The following is a 21,214-nucleotide window of genomic DNA, read 5'->3' as shown; positions in this document are numbered from 1 at the left end:
TCTTTCCATAACCGTTTGTGTTATAACCATATTTGATCAACTTTTGAGGTATTGTTGGTGGTAATAAGAGCTTATGGGATAGAATCACCAATCTTCCAATGTGTATTAAGGTAGTAAAGTCCATCTTTCCTTTCACCATGCCCAATCATCCTACCCATTATTTGGTCCTGAAAAACACAATGAGAAGAGGTAAATGTTACAAAGCAATTCAAATCTTTAGTGATTTTACTAACAGACAAGTTTGGAACATGTAACACATTTTGCAGGGTCAAATGAGTGATGGAGGCTATGCCTTGACCAATTATGGAAGAAAAAGTGTCATCAACAACCTTTACTTTTGGCCTACTTCAAATTATTATATAATTGGAGAAAAAAAATGGTGTGACTGGTCATATGGTTAGTAATACCATAATCAATGATACAAATGCTTGATAAACAATCCTTGAAGGCACTTAAAGCTTCGATACTACCTATTTGGACGAAAGAGCACGAGGCGGTTTTTGCAGTTGGAAACTCAACACGTGTGCCAAGATGGTTGAGAAGCGTTTTCAACTTTTCATAATGCTCCTTGTTGAGTAAAATACGTTCTTGTTCAATAGTAAGGATCTTTTCATGAGAGACATCAATGATGGCAGCTTGATGCACCTGTACAGATCTTGTGACAGGTTTTCCTTCTCTATTGTTTCCCTCTTCACTTCCTAATTGTGTTTACGACGAAGTTTCTAGCAAGATTCATGTTTATGTCTTGGTATGTGACAATAATTACACCAAAGTGAATCTTTATCCTTTGGTTTTCTTCCTTCTACTTTGGATCCCATCAACTAAAATTTCCAACAGTAGCTAGTGCTAAATTTTCTTAAGTATAGTCTCCTAACATCACAACTCGACAACTTTCTTCTCTAATCACATAGGCATAAACCTCCGAAATGGATGGAAGAGGTTTTTTCCCCAATATTTGTACTCTTACTTGTTCTAATTCAGGATTAAGACCAACCAAGAATTCAAATACTCTCTCTTGCTCTATTATCTTTTTTAATCTAGTAGTGTCTTTAACAACTACCATTTCTATGTGTTGGTAATGATCTAATTCCAACTATAGGCTTTGCAATTTATTTTAATATTCAATGACAAACCAACTTCCTTGCTTTGTAGCATGAATTCAGCACTTCAACTCATATTTTTGTGTTGTTATTCCAATCTTAGAATACATTTGATTGATGGCATCCCAAATTTCTTTGGCGATGGAGAAAAACAAGTATGTTTGGCTAATCTCTAGTTGCATGGAGTGTAGTAGCCAAGACCTAACCATGAAATTTTCCTCATCCCATAATTCATATCGTCGATCGTTGGAGTTAGATTTTGATTTGGCACCTATGGTATAGCTCATCTTCCCTTTACTTTTAATGAAAAGTTTGGCTAATTGGGACCATTGTAGGAAATTTTGGCCATTGAGTTTTTGAGTGGTAATTTGGAATGTAGGGTTATCATTATAACGGGTAGATAAAGATGGTAAGGTTTGGAGTGTAAAGAAGGGATTGAAGGGTAGGGTTGTTTGAGAGAATGGTGTATTTTCACTAGTTTCAAACATTTTAAGGAAAAAACAATAGGGTTTCTGGATTTTTTTTTTTTTTTTTTTTTTTTGGAGTAAACAAGAGATGACCTTGGAGGAATTATAATGGGAACTAAGGAACCAACAACAAAGATTGGTTAAAAGAGGAAACAAGTTACAACAATGAAGGCTATATGTGACCAAACAATGAAGGCTCTACAAATCTAGGCAGAGTCAAACTTTTGTCTTTGATAACATGATGAAAAATAATCTCCCGTATATCTTTACATTCTAATTTACAATACATATATACAAATAATGACTTATGAGATCCCCTAAATTAGTTTACCTATAAAATAAAATAAAAAATCCCTAAAATCAAGCAATCTGATTGCAAGAGTCCTATATGGAATATACCTAAGGTTCCTATATGGAATTTACTCAGATTCTTGGTACAAGAACCATGGGTCAGCTTTTACAAGAAAGGAAAAATATGGTAGGAGAAATCAGATATATATGGAGAAAAATAATTGCTAATTTCTTAACTTATTCTTCTAACAAACACAATTCCAAATAATTTGATCTAAATAATATGTCTTGATAATACTAGTAAATTTACCATTTAAATATTCATTAATTATTGTAAAACAGTCATGATTGATATTAAACATCCAATTATTTACACTCATACCCAAAATGTCTTGGCAAAATCTCTTATTGAATGCCTTCAATTAATTATTTGACTCTTACTAATGAAAACTACATTATATACTTCTACCTAAAGATATGCTATTATGCATGTTACGATTTTAATCCACATTCAACCTAGTTGATAATGAATACTTGTCCTCATAACTTGTATTTGAAAAATAATCAAATATCTCCCAATTTACAAATCTCTATTTATGTAGTATATGTACCAACTGCATTCATACGATTGACTAAAAAGGGTTCGCAACAAAAACTTGAGATTTAGTTATGCTTTGATTTTCTATCTATTATATGATATCTTAAACCCATGACAATTGAAGTGTTTAAGATTTTTTTAAGATTGTCATTTTAATGAGATTGTATTCTTATTATTAAAGAAAGAAAACTTACTACTTGTTTAGCCATGCCAACAATTGAATTGTTAGGAGTTGTAACCTAATTAATTATTTTATTTTTATTTTGAATGTAAACATCATGATTCAATGTAAAATGACCAAATCAAATGCAGTGTGATAATTTTTAGTTTCTAAAGGGAGTAAAAGTTAAAGATCTTGTTATGAACTCACCTAGAGGGGGTGAATAGGTAGTTCTTCCATTTTAGCATTTAAAATTTCCTTTTAATAATGACAAACAAAAAAAAATTCAATCACACAAAGAGGAAATGATATTCGTGAAAAACCACCCACAAACTCAAATACACATTAATTCAAACAAAAAGTATACAAAATTACCTTATAGATGCCAATATTAACTGTGAGAATGACAATAATAACAATAGTAGACATGATAATTACAAGGAATATAACCATATATTTAACATAAAGCATTCAAGTCAAACAATAGATTAGCAAATGTAGAGCTCTTAGGAATACAAATCATTTACTAGGTAAAAAACCCTTTGAAATTGATCTCTTTACCTTAAACTTAGAATATCCTTAAGGCAAGATCAACGTATCTTTTAGTTTAACCCTTAGTCCACGAAAGCCCTTATGATGGGTAAGTCACTTTTATATTTTAAGTGTATAATCAAGATCTTTGACATCATTATTACCAATTAAAGAACCTCATCATTGAAGTGGTTGCTCCTACTACTAACATATTTAGTCTCATCGTTAAGAAAATACATATCCCTTAATACCTTGGCTCAGCCCACTGTTGGGGTGGTGATGGCCCAAATCGAGATGGACTTGATCTTGGAATTTATGGGATTGTCTATAGCACTCTCCTACTTAATCTTTTGAGTTAATTAAGAGCTTTGAAACCTTAGTAATTATATTGATGAATAAATTACCTTCTATGAAAATTTCCAAGAATATTAATTTCCTAATTAGAAACTCAATGTAATGGAAGAATGTAAACTTAAAATTTTTAAAATTTTTATAAGAGTATTTTTGATAAGTTAATAAAAAAATCCTACTCTCAAATTTTTAACACTATTTTCATAAAAATTCTCTATTCCACTTAATAAATATTTTATCTTAAAAACATTCAAAGAAATTTATTTCCATGAAATTAGAAGATTCCTTGAACTTTTTTTCGTAATATTCTTTAATGATAAATTAGCTCATACAAAAAATTTCATAATATTTATTTTCCAAATTGGAAATTCTAGTTTAACAAGGAACTTCAAATCTATACGATTTTTAAAACTTGAGAGCATCTTATTTAATTAGGAAATTTTTCATTCTTCAAGGATTCCCAAAAATAAATATTTATGGAAAATATTTTTAATCCTTAAAAATATAGTTAAGAAAAGAAACTTTAGCTCTCTCAATTCAAAAATTCCCATAATAAATTTTTCATTCTTTCCTTATTCCTACATCTTTTTCCAATTTTATAAATGTTAGAAAAATAGTTTAATTCAACCTATGGTAATCACTCTAGAGGGAGGGTGAATAGGGTGACTGTCTCTTTTTGTAAATTTAAATTATGTGAAGGCAAGAAATAATTATATGCAAATATATAATAAAAAAAAATATAAAACAATTGCATATTAATTAAGAGAATAAGGAAGAGAGAATGCAAACATAAGATTTTTATAGTGGTTTGGCACAACTCGGCCTACGTCCACTCTCCTCTAACTTCAATCCCAAGCTTGAGGTTTCATTATTTCAAGGCTTTCAAACCAAGCCTTCAAGCAATACTATTGGACTATGGTTCCAATCCACCCTCTTGGACTTTTGGCTCCAAGCACCCTTTACAATCCTCAAGAGATACCCCACTCTTGAACAACCTCTCAAGTGATACCCCAAACTTCCGTAAGTGATATCTCACACTTAAATTCTTCCTCTCAAATATTTACAAATGAATAAAAGATCTCACAAAATCCTAGTACAAAACTTTAAGGCTCAAATGATACAAGAAAACTATGATTGAATGGTGCACTAATGATATGCAAGTTTTAGAACAATAGTGCACTCAAAAACACTCTCCTAATGCTCAAATATATTCAAGAAAGGTTTAGGAATGTTAAGCTCATGAAACAATGAAGATTTAAGCCTTTAATAGAGGAAAAATGTCAAACTAGCCTTTAGGGGTTCGACCAGTCGAGTTGGGGGTTGACCAGTTAACTAGTCGTTAGCATTTAATGTTTGACAGGTGACCGTTGGACCTTGACCGCCCCTTGACTAGACCTCAACTAGTTGAGATGGGAGTTGACCAGTTCCTCATTCGGTTCAACCAGTTGAGCTTTTTTTGGCTCAACAACCAACATTTTCAACTTAAAACCTTTTAAACAAGTTTGGAAAACATTTGACACAAGGTTTTAATTGAAAACAATTTAAAGGATTTAAAATGAAAAAAACTCTTGGATGATTTTGGTGCATAAGTAAATAATGTAATGCATGAAATCCTAGTGCACCAACAACCCTACAAAGAGATCTTATGAAGCTTGAGTCTAAAAAAACACTTCTCTTAAGGTCTTCTTCTTTTTAATGATTTCTCATTAACTTGATTTGTCTTTATGATTGCCACTTTAGAAATCGTCTTGCCTAATCACACTTGAAATATAATCATTAGTTCTAAACCTTGTTTTGTTATCATCAAAACCGGATTAACCAAACCTTGTTTTCACAATCTCCCCATTTTTTATGATGACAAAACCAAGGTTGCTAAAAAACTCCCCCTCAATATATGCTCCTTTGAATTTAGAAAATATTCAACTTTGGAAACTTCAAGGAGTATATTAAGGGTGCTCAAAATGATATAATCAAACATAAATAACATAAAAAAGCAATTTAGCAATTGGCAAGATATTATTATTAAATATGATACAAGCATTTATGATCAATAAAGCACATTTCATCAATATGGATATGTTTCTCAAGTTAGCAACCTACCATTACTTTTACCCCTTTTTGTCATCAACAAAAAGTCTTAATAAAACATATTAAGGGGAATCACATGATATCAAAAGTTAAAAAAATAAAAAATAAACATAATATAATTTCTCATGAAAATAAATCTCCCCATTTTTCATTTGAAAATATTTTCCAAATAAAAGATTGCTTAACCTCAGAGCATTCCCAATTTAAAGCATGATTTGGAAAATATATATGGGAGAACATATGCATTCAAAAAAATATATAACATGCATTAAATAACACTATTAGAGCATACAAGCATATGATGATTCAATTTTACCTAGGTATATTAAAAAAAATTCTTTTTAATCCAAACCTTGGTTTAACAATTATAGCAATTTTATCAATGTGATACCAAATGTTATTTTATTAACAAAAATTATACCAAGTTTTAGCAAAATGATAAAATGATATTGCAAATTAAGCTTTAGAAGGGATACCATTACCAATATTATCAATACATTCTTTCCAAGGTAAGCTTATCCTCCTTCTTGCATAGATCCCTACAAAACAAATTAAGTAACCTTTGGTACCCATATCTTTTTGGGTCCTAGAGGGTTAGCCTTTCCTCTATTTTGAATCTAAAATAATTTAGAGTTTTGAAGAACATGAGGAGATTTTCTTAAGGGACAATTATCACTAATGTGACCTCCTCTTCCACAAAGATTGCAAATAGTTGAAGGTGAAAAACTAGAGGTTTCCTTTACAAAATAATTCTTGAAATATTTTTTATTTTTGGAAGGCTTGTAACCTAGCCAATTTTTTTGATCAAAAATGCACTTTTGACTTGCCAAAATCATATCAAAAGTTTTTTTACCATTTAAGAATTTTTGTAGAAAGGATATTAACCATTCATTTTTCTTTTTCAACTCCTCATTTTCCTTTTCAAAAGAGATTTTTGCCGTCTCAATATTTTCAAATTTTTCCTTAAGCTCATTGAGCTCATTTTGAAGATAAGAAATCTTTTTCTTGAGAGAGACTTTTTTGAACCTAAGTTTTTCAAGATCAAATTATAATTCTTGAAGTTCATCTTGAAACTCATTATAGTTAGAGTTGGAATTTACCTCATCTTCATGTTCCTCCAAAGCCTTGAAGCACATGTTGGCATCCTCATTTGTGCATTCTTCTTCCATGGAGTCTTCATCACTTTCACTCTCTTCCTCTTCATCATCATTTGTTGAAGCCATAAATGCTATACTTTTCTTATTTTCTTCAACTCTTTTATGATTATTCTAATTTATCTCATAATTCATGAGTGACCCAATGAGTTTTTCAACTGAGAGTTTGGTGAGATCTTTTGCTTCTTGAATAACCATCACTTTTGTTTCCCATTTCTTTGGTAGAGACCTTAAAATCTTCATGACTTTTTCTACTTCGATATAGGTCTTTCCCAAGGCTTCAAGTTCATTCATAATCACCATGAACCTAGAAAACATATCTACAATAGATTCAAAATCCTTCATAGAAAATAATTCATAATCATGCACAAGGATGTTGATTCTAGACTCTTTAACTTGGTTGTTTCCCTCATGAGTGATGTCTAATAGTCTCCAAATTTTTTTAGCCGACTTACATTTCCAAACACGATTAAATTCATTTCTATCAATAGCACAATGTAAGATATAGACGACTTTGGCATTTAATTGAACTTTCTTTTTATCAAGCTCATTCCATTCTTGCTTAGGTTTTAGAACCATCACTCCATTTTCTAATTTTGAAGGAATGTGGGGACCATCTTCAATGACATCCCATAGATCAAGATTAATAGATTTTAAAAACCAAGACATTTTTCCTTTCCAATAGGAATAATCAATTCCTGTAAAGAGTGGAGGTCGGGCAGTTGAAAAACTTTCAATATGAAATGAGCTTGATGGATTAGTCATTACCTCTTAAACGGTTAAGTCTTAAACAAGAGGCCTAACTCTGATACCAATTGTTAGAAAAATTAGGTTCATCCAACCTATTATAATCACCCTAGAGGGGGGGTGAATAGGGTGATTGTCTCTTTTTGTAAATTTAAATTATATGAATGCAAGAGATAATTATATGAAAATATATAATAAAACAATATAAAAAACAATTGCATATAAATTAAGAGAATGGGGAAGAGAGAATGCAAATACAAGATTTTCATAGTGGTTCGACACAACTCGGCCTACGTTTACTCTCATCTAGCTTCAATCTCAAGCTTGAGGTTTCACTATTTCAAGGCTTCTAAACCAAGACTTCAAGCAATACAATTGAATTATGATTTCAATTCACCCTCTTGGACTTTTAGCTCTAAGCACCCTTTACAATCCTCAAGAGATACCCCACTCTTGAACAACCTCTAAAATGATACCCCGCTCTTGAACAACCTCTAAAATGATACCCCACACTTGAGAATCCCTAAGTGATATCTCACACTTAAATTCTTCCTCTCAAAGATTTAAAAATGAATAAAGTATCTCACAAAATCCTAGTACAAAACTTTAAGGCTCAAATGATACAAGAAAACTATGATTGAATGGTGCACTAATGATATGCAAGTTTTAAAACAATGGTACACTCAAAAACACTCTACCAAGGCTCAAATATATTCAAGAAAGGTTTAGGAAGGTTAAACTCATGAAACAATGAAGATTTGAGTCTTTTTATAGAGGAAAAAGGTCAAACTAGTCGTTAGGGGTTCGACTAGTTGACTAGCCGTTAGCATTTAATGCTTGGCATGTGACCGTTGGACCTCGACTGCCCCTTGATCGGACCTCGACCGGTTGAACAACTGTTTTGGAAAAGAGATAAATGTTTTTTGCACCCCTCAACTAATTGAGCTAGGGGTCGACCGGTTCCTCATTCGGTTCAACCAATTGAGTCTTTTTTGGCTCAACAACCAACATTTTCAACTTAAAACTTTTTAAACAAGTTTGGAAAACATTTGACACAAGGTTTTAGTTGCAAACATGAAATCATCCAATTTTAAAGGATTTAAAATGAAAAAAAACTCTTGGATGATTTTGGTGCATAAGTAAATAATGTAATGCATGAAAATCCTAGTGCACTAACAACCTTACAAAGAGATCTTATGGAGGTTGAGTCATGAAAAACACTTCTCTTTGAGGTTTCTTCTTCTTAATGATTTCTTTTTTACTTGATTTGTCTTTATGATTGCCACGTTAGAAATCGTCTTATCTAATCATACTTGAAATATAATCATTAATTCTAAATCTTGTTTTGTTATCATCAGAACCGGGATTAACCAAACATTGGTTTCACAATAAATATTATTAAATATGGAATCTAATTTTTATAATAATTTATTCAATTAAAAATTACCAAAAATACAAATTTTAGTAATACCCTTAATGATAAATTATCTATCTTGAAATTTTTAAAAATTATTGTGGGTTCTTTCTTTTATTTGTATGAATAAAACTCTTTTTTCTTATATTTATAGGATTCTTTTACTTATTTCCCTGTTGTTCCCCTCATTAGTAACTTTATCTCTTTTTCTAATAAAATAGTGGTGATTCAATCTCCAAATCTAATGCCTAATAATGAATGCTTTGAAGTTTGCACCATATCTCTTTGGTACCATAAAAATTTTATTAAGTTACATTATGGAAACATATATGGCTTGTCTGACGACTGTTTTTTAAAATGGTTTCTTATTCTAACCTAAAAACTTGGTTTGGCAATCAAAAATTAAAACAGAAAACAGGGTTTTTCATATAACATTTTTTAGTGGATTTATATTATTTTCACTTATTTTTCTAAGGGCTATTTTACAAATATTTAGAATGATTAAAAAATAAAACAATGCACACATTATTATTTTTTAAACATATTAAAAACAAGTTAAAAATATTTTAGGTTTTTAAATAAACACTTGTTCTACAAAACATAGAACAGTTTTCAAAAATTGTTTTTCATAATTGTTTTCGAAAATAATTACCAAACAAACCCTAAGAACCACCCTTAAAAATCTCACAGGGCGTTCGATGAACTTAGGTGTGGCTTTTGAACTAAACCATAAAAACTTGTTTTAGAATAAATTATATAAATGTGGACCACCTTGACACCCTTAGGATCAAGTTTTAACTAGGGGAGTGCAATTTGGAGCTTTCCCACACAGACCCTCCCCCAATTGAAGAAGAGATGCAAGCTGGGTTAGCATCTTTGGATTCATCAAATACCTCATCCTTAAGGAAGCAGCATACAACCAACAAGTGGGCTTATATAGTTTTTTTTTTTTTTCTTTTTGTAAAATTTTTAAGCCCCTGGTAAAGTGAAGTGCCTTGAATTGTTACATACCAGATGAAACACTTTGTATTAAGCCACTACAGATACCTTTAGAAATGTTTTTATTTGAAATTATTTTGGTTGAAGTGTTTCCTTAATCATTTTTAAATAATAAAGTTATTTTTCATTTTTTTTGTAAGTATTTTTTTAAAATTTTGTCACATACCTTATTTTTCTTTAAAAGTTTTTTTAAAACTAAAAATATTTTTTAAAAATGCACTATCAACCAGACTCAATATCGACATTTCACTCCATGACACTCCAATACCATTGACTGTAAGTCCTCATTTTGTAGATAAAAGGAATTAAGAGGTTTAAAAGTCAGCAAAAAATAATGAGCCAATTACCCCTCCAAACCTGTCTCATTGCTTGTGATAATTTTAGTATCTAAGTCAGTTTTTTCACCAACACATCAAACTCGATTATCATTAGAGGCCACTTCTAGGCTTCACCCAAACCTGGAATACTTCTCTAGTTAGAATACGTTTAGCAGTGATTTTAGAAAGTGTTTATATCCTTACTAATACTTGAAAATTAAAAATTAAGTAACAAAAATACCAAAAACACTTCCCACAATCATTACCAAACGCATTCTTAGTACAGGATTAAACATAGATGTCAACCCAATTACTTTGAATTATACAACAACAAATATCAGTACCCATCTCAACACCAGATCATTCAATCTCTCACACACACAAAAATGAAAAGGAAAGGAAAACACCCAGAAAATTCCTATCAACCTTTTTCATGGTGAAATGAAATTTCATGTGATAACTGTTCTTTCTGTTCTAATTGAAAGGCTGTACACTATGCACATTGACTTATAGGCTTTCTCTTGCTCTTCACGTGACAAAAACCGAATAAATGTAAATCAAACAATTGAGAAACAAATCACCTTACCACCATCAATCTCAAGAACATGCGTATGCTCGCATTCTTTGTGATCCCTCAGCTTCTGGCAATCGCAGTGTCCTAATTGGGTCAAGAGCAGCTACAATAAAGAGAGAAAAAGTGGAACAGTTTGACAAACTTTCCAGATTCTGTCTGAGATTTTATAGGTTTGGCTAGGCAAAAGGTAGTATACCAATCCTATTAGGCTAACCCGACATTAACTCAAATTTGAGATACTTATTTTATATGAGTTGGTGAGTTTGTGGTAAATTCCTAACCAAAACAGAGAACGCCAAATCAGAGCGTTAATCATAAGAAAACACCAGATAAGAGTCGGTTCAAATCCAAAAAAATTATGTTTTCATAATCAACTCTTTCATGATAGAATCCATGTAACAATCATCTTTCTCCGTATGGTAAACAATGCTAATTTACATTTAATGGTATTCTATAAGAGATACAATAATGTGTGACACAAATCTGTCCTTTGGACAGAAAACAATGATAATCTAGCAAGCAAGAGAGGTACTCTGAAGCAGCCTAAAGAATTTGAAACTTTACAAGGAGGGAAGGAGGTGCAAAAAGGAGCAAAATCACCTATTCATCTCTGTCGAGGCTCCAAGATTGTGTTCATTTCTATCTGCATGCCTTCTAACTCCCTTGAATACCCAAACTTCTCAGCTTCTCTTGCAATCTGAACATCACAAGGAGTGAAGTATTGGTATAGAACTTTTACAACAAAACGAGGTAGGACAGCTGCAACAAGGATACCAAGCAAGCACAGCCAGAATGAACCCGTCTTTGCTATATGGAAAATGGCCCTGCATTGTAGTAGATTATCAGTCTTTAATTCAATAAAATAACAATAGCAATGTTAGATACTTAAAAATATGAACAAACACATTTTAAAAGTTGGACACATGCAAAGGAATCCAAATAATTTTTCTAAAGAAATAAAAATTGTGTAGAAGAAAATTAGACAAGAACGAACCAGTAACCACGTAATGAAGGTATAGCATCAATGATAATGACGCAAATGCAAGTTGCAACTATAGATCCCCAAATGGCTGCATGAACAATCCAAGTCCACCGAATAACATCCATGGCCAAGTGTATGTTGACCAAAATCACCACTGCAAGTGTCCAGAGATCTCCAATGCTTGACCCATCAACAACGCTACTCCAATATGCAAATAGAGGTACAAAGAAGATGACACCACTCTGCCACACAGTGTCCAGCATTGTTAACCAAAATAATTTTGAGTTGTAACACTCTTGCCTGTGCCCAGATCCATAGAGCTGAGGATGCTTTAGAAGAGTCCTACTACTTAGGTCCTTGTCAAGAATTGCAACAACAATTGTAGGCACAGAGCTGTAGATTACAGAATACAACACACTGCTCCATTCATTAATCGCAGTTGTCACACTGAAGCAAGTATATAGCACGTACCTATAAGGAAAAAACAGGAAAAACATCAGCAGCTATAAATGGCAGGCTTTTATACATCACTCTTAGATGGTATTGTGTTCAAGCTAGTTTTTTCTTCATATTTCGATATCTCCAAATTCAAATCCATCCTAGTTAATATTCAAACTTGAGTCACAAACAAAACAATGATAACTTTGGCCCAGACTTGGAGTTTTAACCTCCAAGAAGACTGAAATCCAATTGATCTCACCAAGTGAAATTCTAGATTAAAAGTGATATTTTAACATGGGAAGCAAGCAGATTTCAAATTATGTGTACTCTACATAAACTTTAAGGAGCAAGGACTTTTTCTTTTTTCTTCTTTTTTTAAAGAGGTATCATCATGCATTTTTTCACATGTGTGTGCATTCATAAATTCAGAATCAAATTACACCTCATATCAAACTTATTATTCTTATATCATTGAACAATTTCTTATAGGATCCACATTTCAAGAAGCCTATAGTTGGATATGATGCCTTCCCCATGCACACCATGCTTCCCAAATGTAAAGTTGAACAAATATTTGCAAGCATCCAATGCACAAACTTGCAATTCATTTCATGAGGAATTAAAATAAATGTCCAAATAAGAACATCATACAGATGTAATAGCTTTCAACCTTCAATCAACTGAAAATTTGGCAATCATGAAGGGTATGAGGAGAACATCTTATCCAACAGTCCACTTCACAAAAGATGGACCTTATAAAAAGTTGTTGACTTGGTGTAAACAAGTTCTAAGCCAGGAATAATTTAATTATTTAAATATGCATGTATGTGTGTGTATCAGGTAAATATCCCATTTTGGTGCCCCTTTTCAATGTCATTCCATGACCACTTTCTGAAATTTTACTCCCCCACGATTATTTTCTCACAAAATAACACCTTAAAATCCATGTTAACTAAGCCAATTAATATTTCTTTTTCTCTTTCCTCAATGTCCACCTCAATGAAATCATCCTCTTCTCCCAAGTTGTCAGTAAGATCATTGAATTTACCAAGGATGAACAGTAAAATCCATACTGTTAATTAAGCTATTTTTTTCTCTTTCTTCTGTGTCTTGCCTTTGTGAAATTATCCTCCTCTCATGTCTCAAAAAGTTAAAAACTTGTTAGGAGTTAATTATCAACACAAATCCCTTAAATTATTTGTATTTTCCTTTTTCTAGTTATCATTAACGATATAGAATTACTTTCCTTTCCCTCTTCACATCAAAAGTTATCAGGTATACATTACATAATATTGAAATGCTTACTATAACCTAAGTAAAAAAATGCTTTATTTAAAATCCATGTTCTGAATGAAGCCAACTAATATCTCATTTACCTCTCTCCATTATATCCACCTTTATGAAAACATCCCATGCTCCTAAGCTTAGGGATGACAACATTTATGATTTCCAACTAACCAGCATGCCTCAACCCTATAAGGTGGAGTTTGGGCAGATTTTAAATGAGTAGGGACCAACTTAGCAATAAATTGGAAAACCTGACTATGTATTTTAGACACTCAAATGTGACCTCAAACCTAATTGTCTCTTCTCCTTCTCATTGTCCCACCTTCACTGCTCATCTCCATTTCTGAACAACCTTCAGTCATTCATAAACCCATCAAACTCTCATTATAGCCACTGACAGCCTCCACTATCCATTGCAATCACCACCTACACCAACCTCTTGTAATCATTACTCATCACCAACCCAGCTAAATTCTACTACACCTCTCAACATCATTATTTGTTACTACCATTTCCATTATCTCCATCTCCTCTATTTTCATGATGACCATCTCTATAGAGGATTGGGGAGCACCATTAGCTTTGGCAAACCACATGTCTCACATTGATTTAAGTTGTTTGGCAGGAAAGAAATTCTAGGATTTTGAGAAGGCAAGGACTTCATTTACTCTATCGGATCCCATTCAGTTCTATTCCCCCTTTTGGGCCTCATGCACCACAACATTTAAGGGCACTCCTCTCAACGTTGTCAAAATCAACTGGTATTCAATGAGTAGATCAAAAGGGTTTGGTTAGCAAAGAGAGGAGCATTGATTAGGTTTCTTGTGGAACAAGAAGTTTATCTCATCTTGGAGTGATGAATGCTCTTTTGTATAGTTTCATGTGGAACTATACTGATATATAGGTCTCCTTAGAATATTGGAGGTTTCGATCATACATTTTGTATCAATTTTTTGTAATTTTAAGGAGCATTCCTCATCCTTCTTATGTATTTCTTTATCCATATTTAATGCATATTTTGATTCAGATAAAAATCTCCTCTATTTTCTTTTCGTAATTATTGCAAGTTACATTTCTTTCCTTGATCGTTTGTAGAAAAATATAATACATAACTTATAATATCTTTCTCATATTTTTTTGGTTTTTTTTTTCCTTTGTAGTAGAACTAAAAGCAAAAGGGGCTACAAAAAACAGCACCCGCCCTCACCTAGAACCCAAACAATCAAAGAAGTTGATTAAAGAAAAAGGACCATCATTTATAAACAACTTAATCCACAACCACAAATTACAAACAAAAGAGTTTTTCAGCCTTTGGTTCGATAGCTCCTTATTTTCAAAAGCAACTTTGTCTTTTTCCTTCTAAACTGTCCAAAAGATGCATAAGGGAACTATCTCATGCCTTTTTGCACTTGTTGCCCTTTTTGCCCATGAAGGAACCATGCCAACCAAAAAGGGTCTTTCAAACTATCAAGGGAAGGCACTAAGACACGCTAAACAAAGTAAAAAGTATCTACCATAGAACCTTAGTCTTTACTGTACAAGAATGTAACCAATAGATTCTTCTTTGTTATGACAAAGGAAACATTTGTTTGCTAAGGACCACCCCCTCCTCTGAACCTGATCCAAAGTTAAAAGTTTTTCCCCATGTCGCCTCCCAAGTAAAAACACTCACCTTAGGAAGCATGCAGGATCTCCAAATGACACTCATTGGAAAGGGGACTGAACCCAGGTTTTGATAGAAAACTTTCTGCTCTTTGACTCTGTCCAAAGCACCTTATCTTCCTCATCTCTCTACACTCTTTTTTTGAGTCTCAAAAGGAACTATTACACAGTTTCCACCTCCCAATTGTTGAAAGGCTTAGAGAAACAAAGATTCCAACTACCCTTTCAACTGAAGAGTCCCAAACATCCATCACCCACTCCTCTTTTGAAACGACCAAAGGAAAATAAAGAAAAGAAAGTGACTTACAACGGATCGTCTCCACACCATTTATCCTTCCAAAACCTCACCCTCAAACCATTACCACTAAGCATGATGTTCTACTACTCAAGAGATCCCAATCCTTCCTTATGGCTTTCCATAACCCAATAGCATACCCCTCCCTCACTTCACGAGACCCCTTCTTCCCTATACTTCCCACTGATAACTTGCTTCCAAATTGCCCCCCCTTTAATTATCATTAATGATCTACAATTACATTAAGTATTAATTTATTTCAGTTTTTCATTTTCATGTGCTCATCATGCATGTCATGTATCCTCACCACTTTGTGATCTTATTCCTCCCGAGTGGATAGGCACTTAGGCTTATAAGGAGAAAACGGAAAAGTTCATATTGACCAATTAATATCCTATTTCTCTCTAGTATCTTGCAAGGGTCCACTTTGAAAAAACTATTTTCGTTCCCAATTTTCCCTTGTTCAGGTGTTTGAAACTTATCAAAGACACAAGTAGTAAAACCCACATCTATACTCTTAATTAAGTCAACTTCTCATTTATCTCTTCAGTGTCCCCCTTTATCCATCCTTCTCTTTGTTGTCCACCTTATGAAATTACTATGTCTCATATCGTCACAAAGATAGGTTTATCAGGGGAAAAATTATGAAAAACTCATATAATTAAAGCAACCAATACTACATTTTCCCTCTTTATTTTTCATCTTGTGTAACCATTCGTCTCTTCTAAGGCTGTTAAATTTCTATTAAGGACAAAATAACGATATCCATACTACCAATTAAGATTTTTTTGCCATTAGTGAGTTGCAACTACATTAAGAACTATTTATTTTCATCTTCTTCTTGCACACATCAAATCTATTATGTCCTCTAGGACATTGAAAGAATCTGAACAAATGAAATAAAAAAATGAACTCACCAGAACAAGACAAGAACAAACACAGCATTCCTGTAAAAATTGTACAGTATCATGTAGCCCATCCGCTGGTAATTCCAATGACCATGAACTAATAAAAGTGGAACCAAAAATCTGAACTGCCCCATTGCAAAATCTGATGCCATGACAGCTTGACGGCCCTCTTGGCCACTGATACCAATTCCCACATCAGCCATTTGTATCATTGAAACATCATTAGCACCTGGGAATCATCCAATAGAAATTTCAAGCGTTAGCCTAAAACCAAACAACAGATCAGATTTTTTTTCCCTTCTAATTTTTTGGTCTTGGGCAAGCATAAGTTATCAGTCTTAAATAAATTGGAAGAATAATACTCACCATCCCCAATGGCAAGGGTCATATCATCAGTCCTTTTCTTTATGAGGGCAACAATTCCAGCTTTTTGCAGTGGAGCTACTCGGCAACACAGTACCACAGAACATCCACTAGCCAACTGAAAGAGCTGCAGCATCAAGATGAGTGAGCAAAACCTGCATATAGGATGTACTTCTGTGTTTGTGTGTGTCTGTGTAGGGAGAGAGAGAGAGAGAGAGAGAGAGAGAACTGTTGGGTTTACAAGTGCATACCTGTTCTTCAAGTTCACCGTCAAGAACATAAACAAGGCTGGTACCATCAATAATCAAGGCAACTGGAGTCTCAGCAGTTCCAGAAATCCCTTCAGTATTTTGTGAAATACCAGACTGTGTCATGAGTGTCTTAGATGTAACAATAGCATCTTCTAAACTCTTTTTACAAGACTCCTTAGAGTTGTTATTGATTATAATCCGGGTCATATTGCTTGTTAAGAGTTTTGATGAGTAGCCAATTGATATGGCAGTTTCTTGCTTGTCTCCAGTCAAAACCCACACTTTAATCCCTGCCATTCTCAAAGACTCTATTGCTTCCGGCACACCCTGCTGCAATTTATCTTCGATTCCAGAGGCACCCAATATGCTGAGATTATTTTCTATATTGCTAGCAATCTTGCGAAGTAAAGCTGCCCTTCCAATCAAAGCAGTGCTTGCTGTCTCAAAGGCAAACTTCCATTGCTCAAATTCAGAACCATTGAGATCCCGCATCCCAACAACAAGTGTTCTCAGACCCAGAGAGGAGAAATTATGAAGATGACTTTCAGTTGCACGTATAATGTTCATGTTTGAAAATTTATCAATTATGCTAAACATGGATGTGTCAGCACCTTTTACAAAAACTTTCACAGTGTTGTCAGGGCACCCCAATATAACTGACATCCTTTTACGGTCACTATCAAACTCATGCAAACCCAAAACATCAAACCTGCACTGCCAATGATGACAAGTTAGAAAAAGAAAAGAAATAGGATGGGCCCGTATTTGAACAAAGTTCATTCTTAATAAAAACAATTAAAAATGTTTCTAAAATGCAACTGCTCCAAAGAGTAACCGGCTCTAAAACAAGTGTCACCACTATAGCAAAGACCACCACCAAAATAACTTGGTTTCTATGACTACAACAAGAAAAAGGGAGAAAAACACTGGAATGTGGGGACTCAATCCTGAAATGATTATGCCTTTCATTTTTATCTAGCTATTTGTATTGAAACCATGAACTCATAGGGATAATTCATATAGCAGCCTATTTTGCAAAAGCAACTTCTTACAACATTTAACAAGCCATTTTCTTCTATTTTGGACAATGAAGGAATTCGCTTTTAATGAAGTACCAATCCTAGACTTGAGACATGGAAGTACTGGTCTAGGAAACTTCTAAGAAGGATGGAGCCTTTTGTTGGGTCTACTTCTTTAAAAATGCAACTTAAATTCTCTTCTACAGCTAACCCTAAAAACTCATCATAATGCCGGCCACCCTGTCACCTGGCAAATTCTCCTATATCATTAATGCTAACCAATCTCCAACCAAAGCACAACAATTTAAGCAATTACCTTTGTCTTTCTCCATGAACATCAATAACTATATGGCCAGAGGTTCGTTCCATGAGCATAAAACCATAAGCAGCAGCAGCATAAACCAATGCCTGTTCATCTGGAGATTCCCCTTGATAATCTATCAACCTCACAGCAGGATCAGATGTGTCTACTACAATAGGCACAATTGTATTGCAAGCTGCCAATGCAAGAAAAAAATCATGGATGTGTTTGCCTTCTTCTGTCTGCTTTCCACTTTTTGATAGTCGTTCAAGCTCCAGGTCAACTTTCACCTTCATCTTTGGCCTCCAGACCTGCCCATCAACTGAAAAATAAAAGATGCATAAGATGAAAGTTTCACCTTAATAAAATCAAAATTAAAAGCTCTAACAACAGAAGATTTTTTAGAAACAAAACCATATTACCTTGAACAGAATATCCATCTCCTTGCATGCAGGTTGTCCCACCTCTGTAATCTACTCCCCAAATGCTTGCACATTGAAATTCCATCTTGTTCTCCGTCAGTGTACCAGTTTTATCTGAGAATACATATTTGATTTGTCCTAGATCTTCATTTATATTCAAAGCCCTGCACTGGAACCTTGAATTTGAGGCCTCATCATACAATTTATTATCTTGGATCATGAAGTATGCCTGACCAACCCGGACAAGCTCCATAGAGATGTACAAAGAAATGGGAATCATGATCTGGAACACAATAACTGACATGAGAAATGTGAATACTATCTCCCAACCCCAACCATAATAGTTATAATTTTCTGGCTTTCCCTTAGCATAACTTTTTCTCCTGTAATACGGCAAGTAATCTAACTCATCTCTGTGTCGCCTCAACCAAACAGCTGCAAGAACAGAGACTATTGTACACAAAGAAATAAGAAATGCAGAGAGAAAAAGGGTCTCCCGATTCATGTGGGTCTCAAGTCGGCTCCTCTTTGATGGAGCACCAGAGTTATTGAGCATTGCTTTCGTCTCACGACCACAATACACAGCAACCCCAATTGCCCATGTAGTATTCTTAAGCTCACAACCTCGAAGTACAATATTGGATGGTCCAAGCGACAAGCGTTTCCCATCAACCTCCATGTTTCCCTGAAACCCATATATGTTCCTGCTAGGCTTCTCACACTTGATCAACCCACTCATCCTCTCCTTCTGGGACATTCTCGAAATGGTCTCCTGCCTAGCATACCGGGTCTTCAAGTTTGACTCCCCATCCAAATTAATGGTCTGCACATAAGCAACCCCAGTAGGATCACTGGTAGAGAGCAGCACTATGTCACAAGGAAGAGTATCATTAGCTGAGATTTTGATGATTTCACCAACGCGGATGTTCTTCCATTTTTTCTCTTGAAACCCATCATCCCCAAGCACCCGTGCCATCCTATTGTTCTCAATTTGGTCTGACCGGTGCCTCCTCCAGTCCTCGTATGCATCCTTAATGGCAGTAACTAACAAAACAATGGCTAAAGGCAGTACGGAAGCTGTCCGGCCAAAAACGGCCAGCTGAGGGAGCTGATTAAGGATCGCAATCACGAGGAAATATATGTATGCAATCCTATGAAATTGTTCAAACAAGTTCCGAGGCAAAAAAGTGAGAATAGAATACTTCCCAGTCCTAACAGTGTTCCCTGCGAACTCATATCTTTCATTACTCTTTTCTGGATCATTAATATAGATCAACCTTGCATCCTCATCACTAAGCTCCCTCTGGGACATGCTAAATCCATCAGATTCAGCGCCCCTCGACCCATGTCGCACTGGCCTGGATCCAGAAAGATCAAAACTCACCCCACTAACAGATTTCCCACTGACAGAATTCCCACGGGAGGCCCTCGACTGAACCGACGAGATACTTCGCCGAGAAGATGAATTCAAGGTGGGTTCAGTATTTGTGTGATTCCCAAGTGGGTTATTGGAATCCATACGCATAACCAATTTGGGGTTTTCAGAATTGGGTTTTGCTAGATCAGCGAAGATGGGTATGGTTGGAAGATCTTCAACAGCTGGGGTTCGAGGAGATGGGATCAAAAGTGGTCGGTTAGAGGCCATGATCTGAAGATCAAACGCCTCTTGAGCAGCCCAGAATCAAAAATCAACAAACTCATTAAACACCCAGATGCCAATCCCAATCAAAATCACAAACCCAACACGCAGAAACCAGAACAAACAAACCCCCAAGACCACACCCAACAGTGGAAAAACAAAAAAGAAGGAAAAACTAGCAACTGCTCAAATATGATCCAATTGACAGTGAGAGCTTTCCCGTTGAATGCTATTTTTGGGTTGTCAGCAATAACAAAACTTACTTGAAGCTGCAACCAGGCCTCCTGTAACAGATGGGTACCGCGTTTCCCTTATGCTCCCACCATTGAATACGTAGTTTTTAAGGTTAAAAGAGAAGAAAATGTGAAGGTCAAACCCACAACCTGAAGAGAAAGAAGAAGAGGAAGAGAAATAGAGTGCGGCCATTGCAAGAAACGGGGAAGAGTCATAATGGGTGGCCACACCCTCATTGACAAAGCCCAAAAATCCAATTCCAAATCCAAAATAAAAATCAAATCAGGAAAGAGAGAGAGGCCGTTAGCTGTCTCTCTAGAAGGAATGACCCAATGGCAGATTGATTACATTTATTGACATAAATTATGGGGTGTCCCGTTTTGACCTGACCTGGTTTTGGAGATTCCTCCCTTTTAATCTTTTTCCCTCTTATCACTAATTGAAAATTCAAACAAAATGGAATTCCAGACTTCCACCCACCCAATCACAAGCTCCCACCGTTTGGCTTGTTTGGACTTTTGGCCTCTTCTTTCCTTTCCTTTTTCTCTTGTCTTTTCCCCATCATTTTACTTGTCAAAATTTTGCCCTTTTTTTTTTCTATGAAATGAATTCCAATCTT

General features: G+C 34.5%; 1 protein-coding gene across 1 annotated transcript; it reads right to left on the bottom strand.

Annotated features, from left to right (window-relative positions):
* Positions 1 to 11,131: 11,131 nt before the first annotated feature.
* Positions 11,132 to 20,964, bottom strand: LOC100254060 (phospholipid-transporting ATPase 1). The gene is made up of 7 exons (XM_002271205.5): positions 18,723 to 20,964; positions 18,316 to 18,622; positions 16,981 to 17,689; positions 16,733 to 16,856; positions 16,376 to 16,595; positions 11,786 to 12,244; positions 11,132 to 11,615 (listed from the first exon to the last, which is right to left on the bottom strand). The coding sequence occupies exons 1-7, from the start codon at positions 20,365 to 20,367 to the stop codon at positions 11,396 to 11,398; spliced, it is 3,684 nt and encodes a 1,227-aa protein (XP_002271241.2). The 5' UTR covers positions 20,368 to 20,964; the 3' UTR covers positions 11,132 to 11,395.
* Positions 20,965 to 21,214: the final 250 nt, after the last annotated feature.

The sequence above is a fragment of the Vitis vinifera genome, chromosome 13, assembly GCF_030704535.1.
Source record: "Vitis vinifera cultivar Pinot Noir 40024 chromosome 13, ASM3070453v1".
Classification (NCBI taxonomy): Eukaryota; Viridiplantae; Streptophyta; class Magnoliopsida; order Vitales; family Vitaceae; genus Vitis; species Vitis vinifera.
Note: the sequence above shows the minus strand (reverse complement) of the source record. Positions and strands in the feature narration are given on the sequence as shown.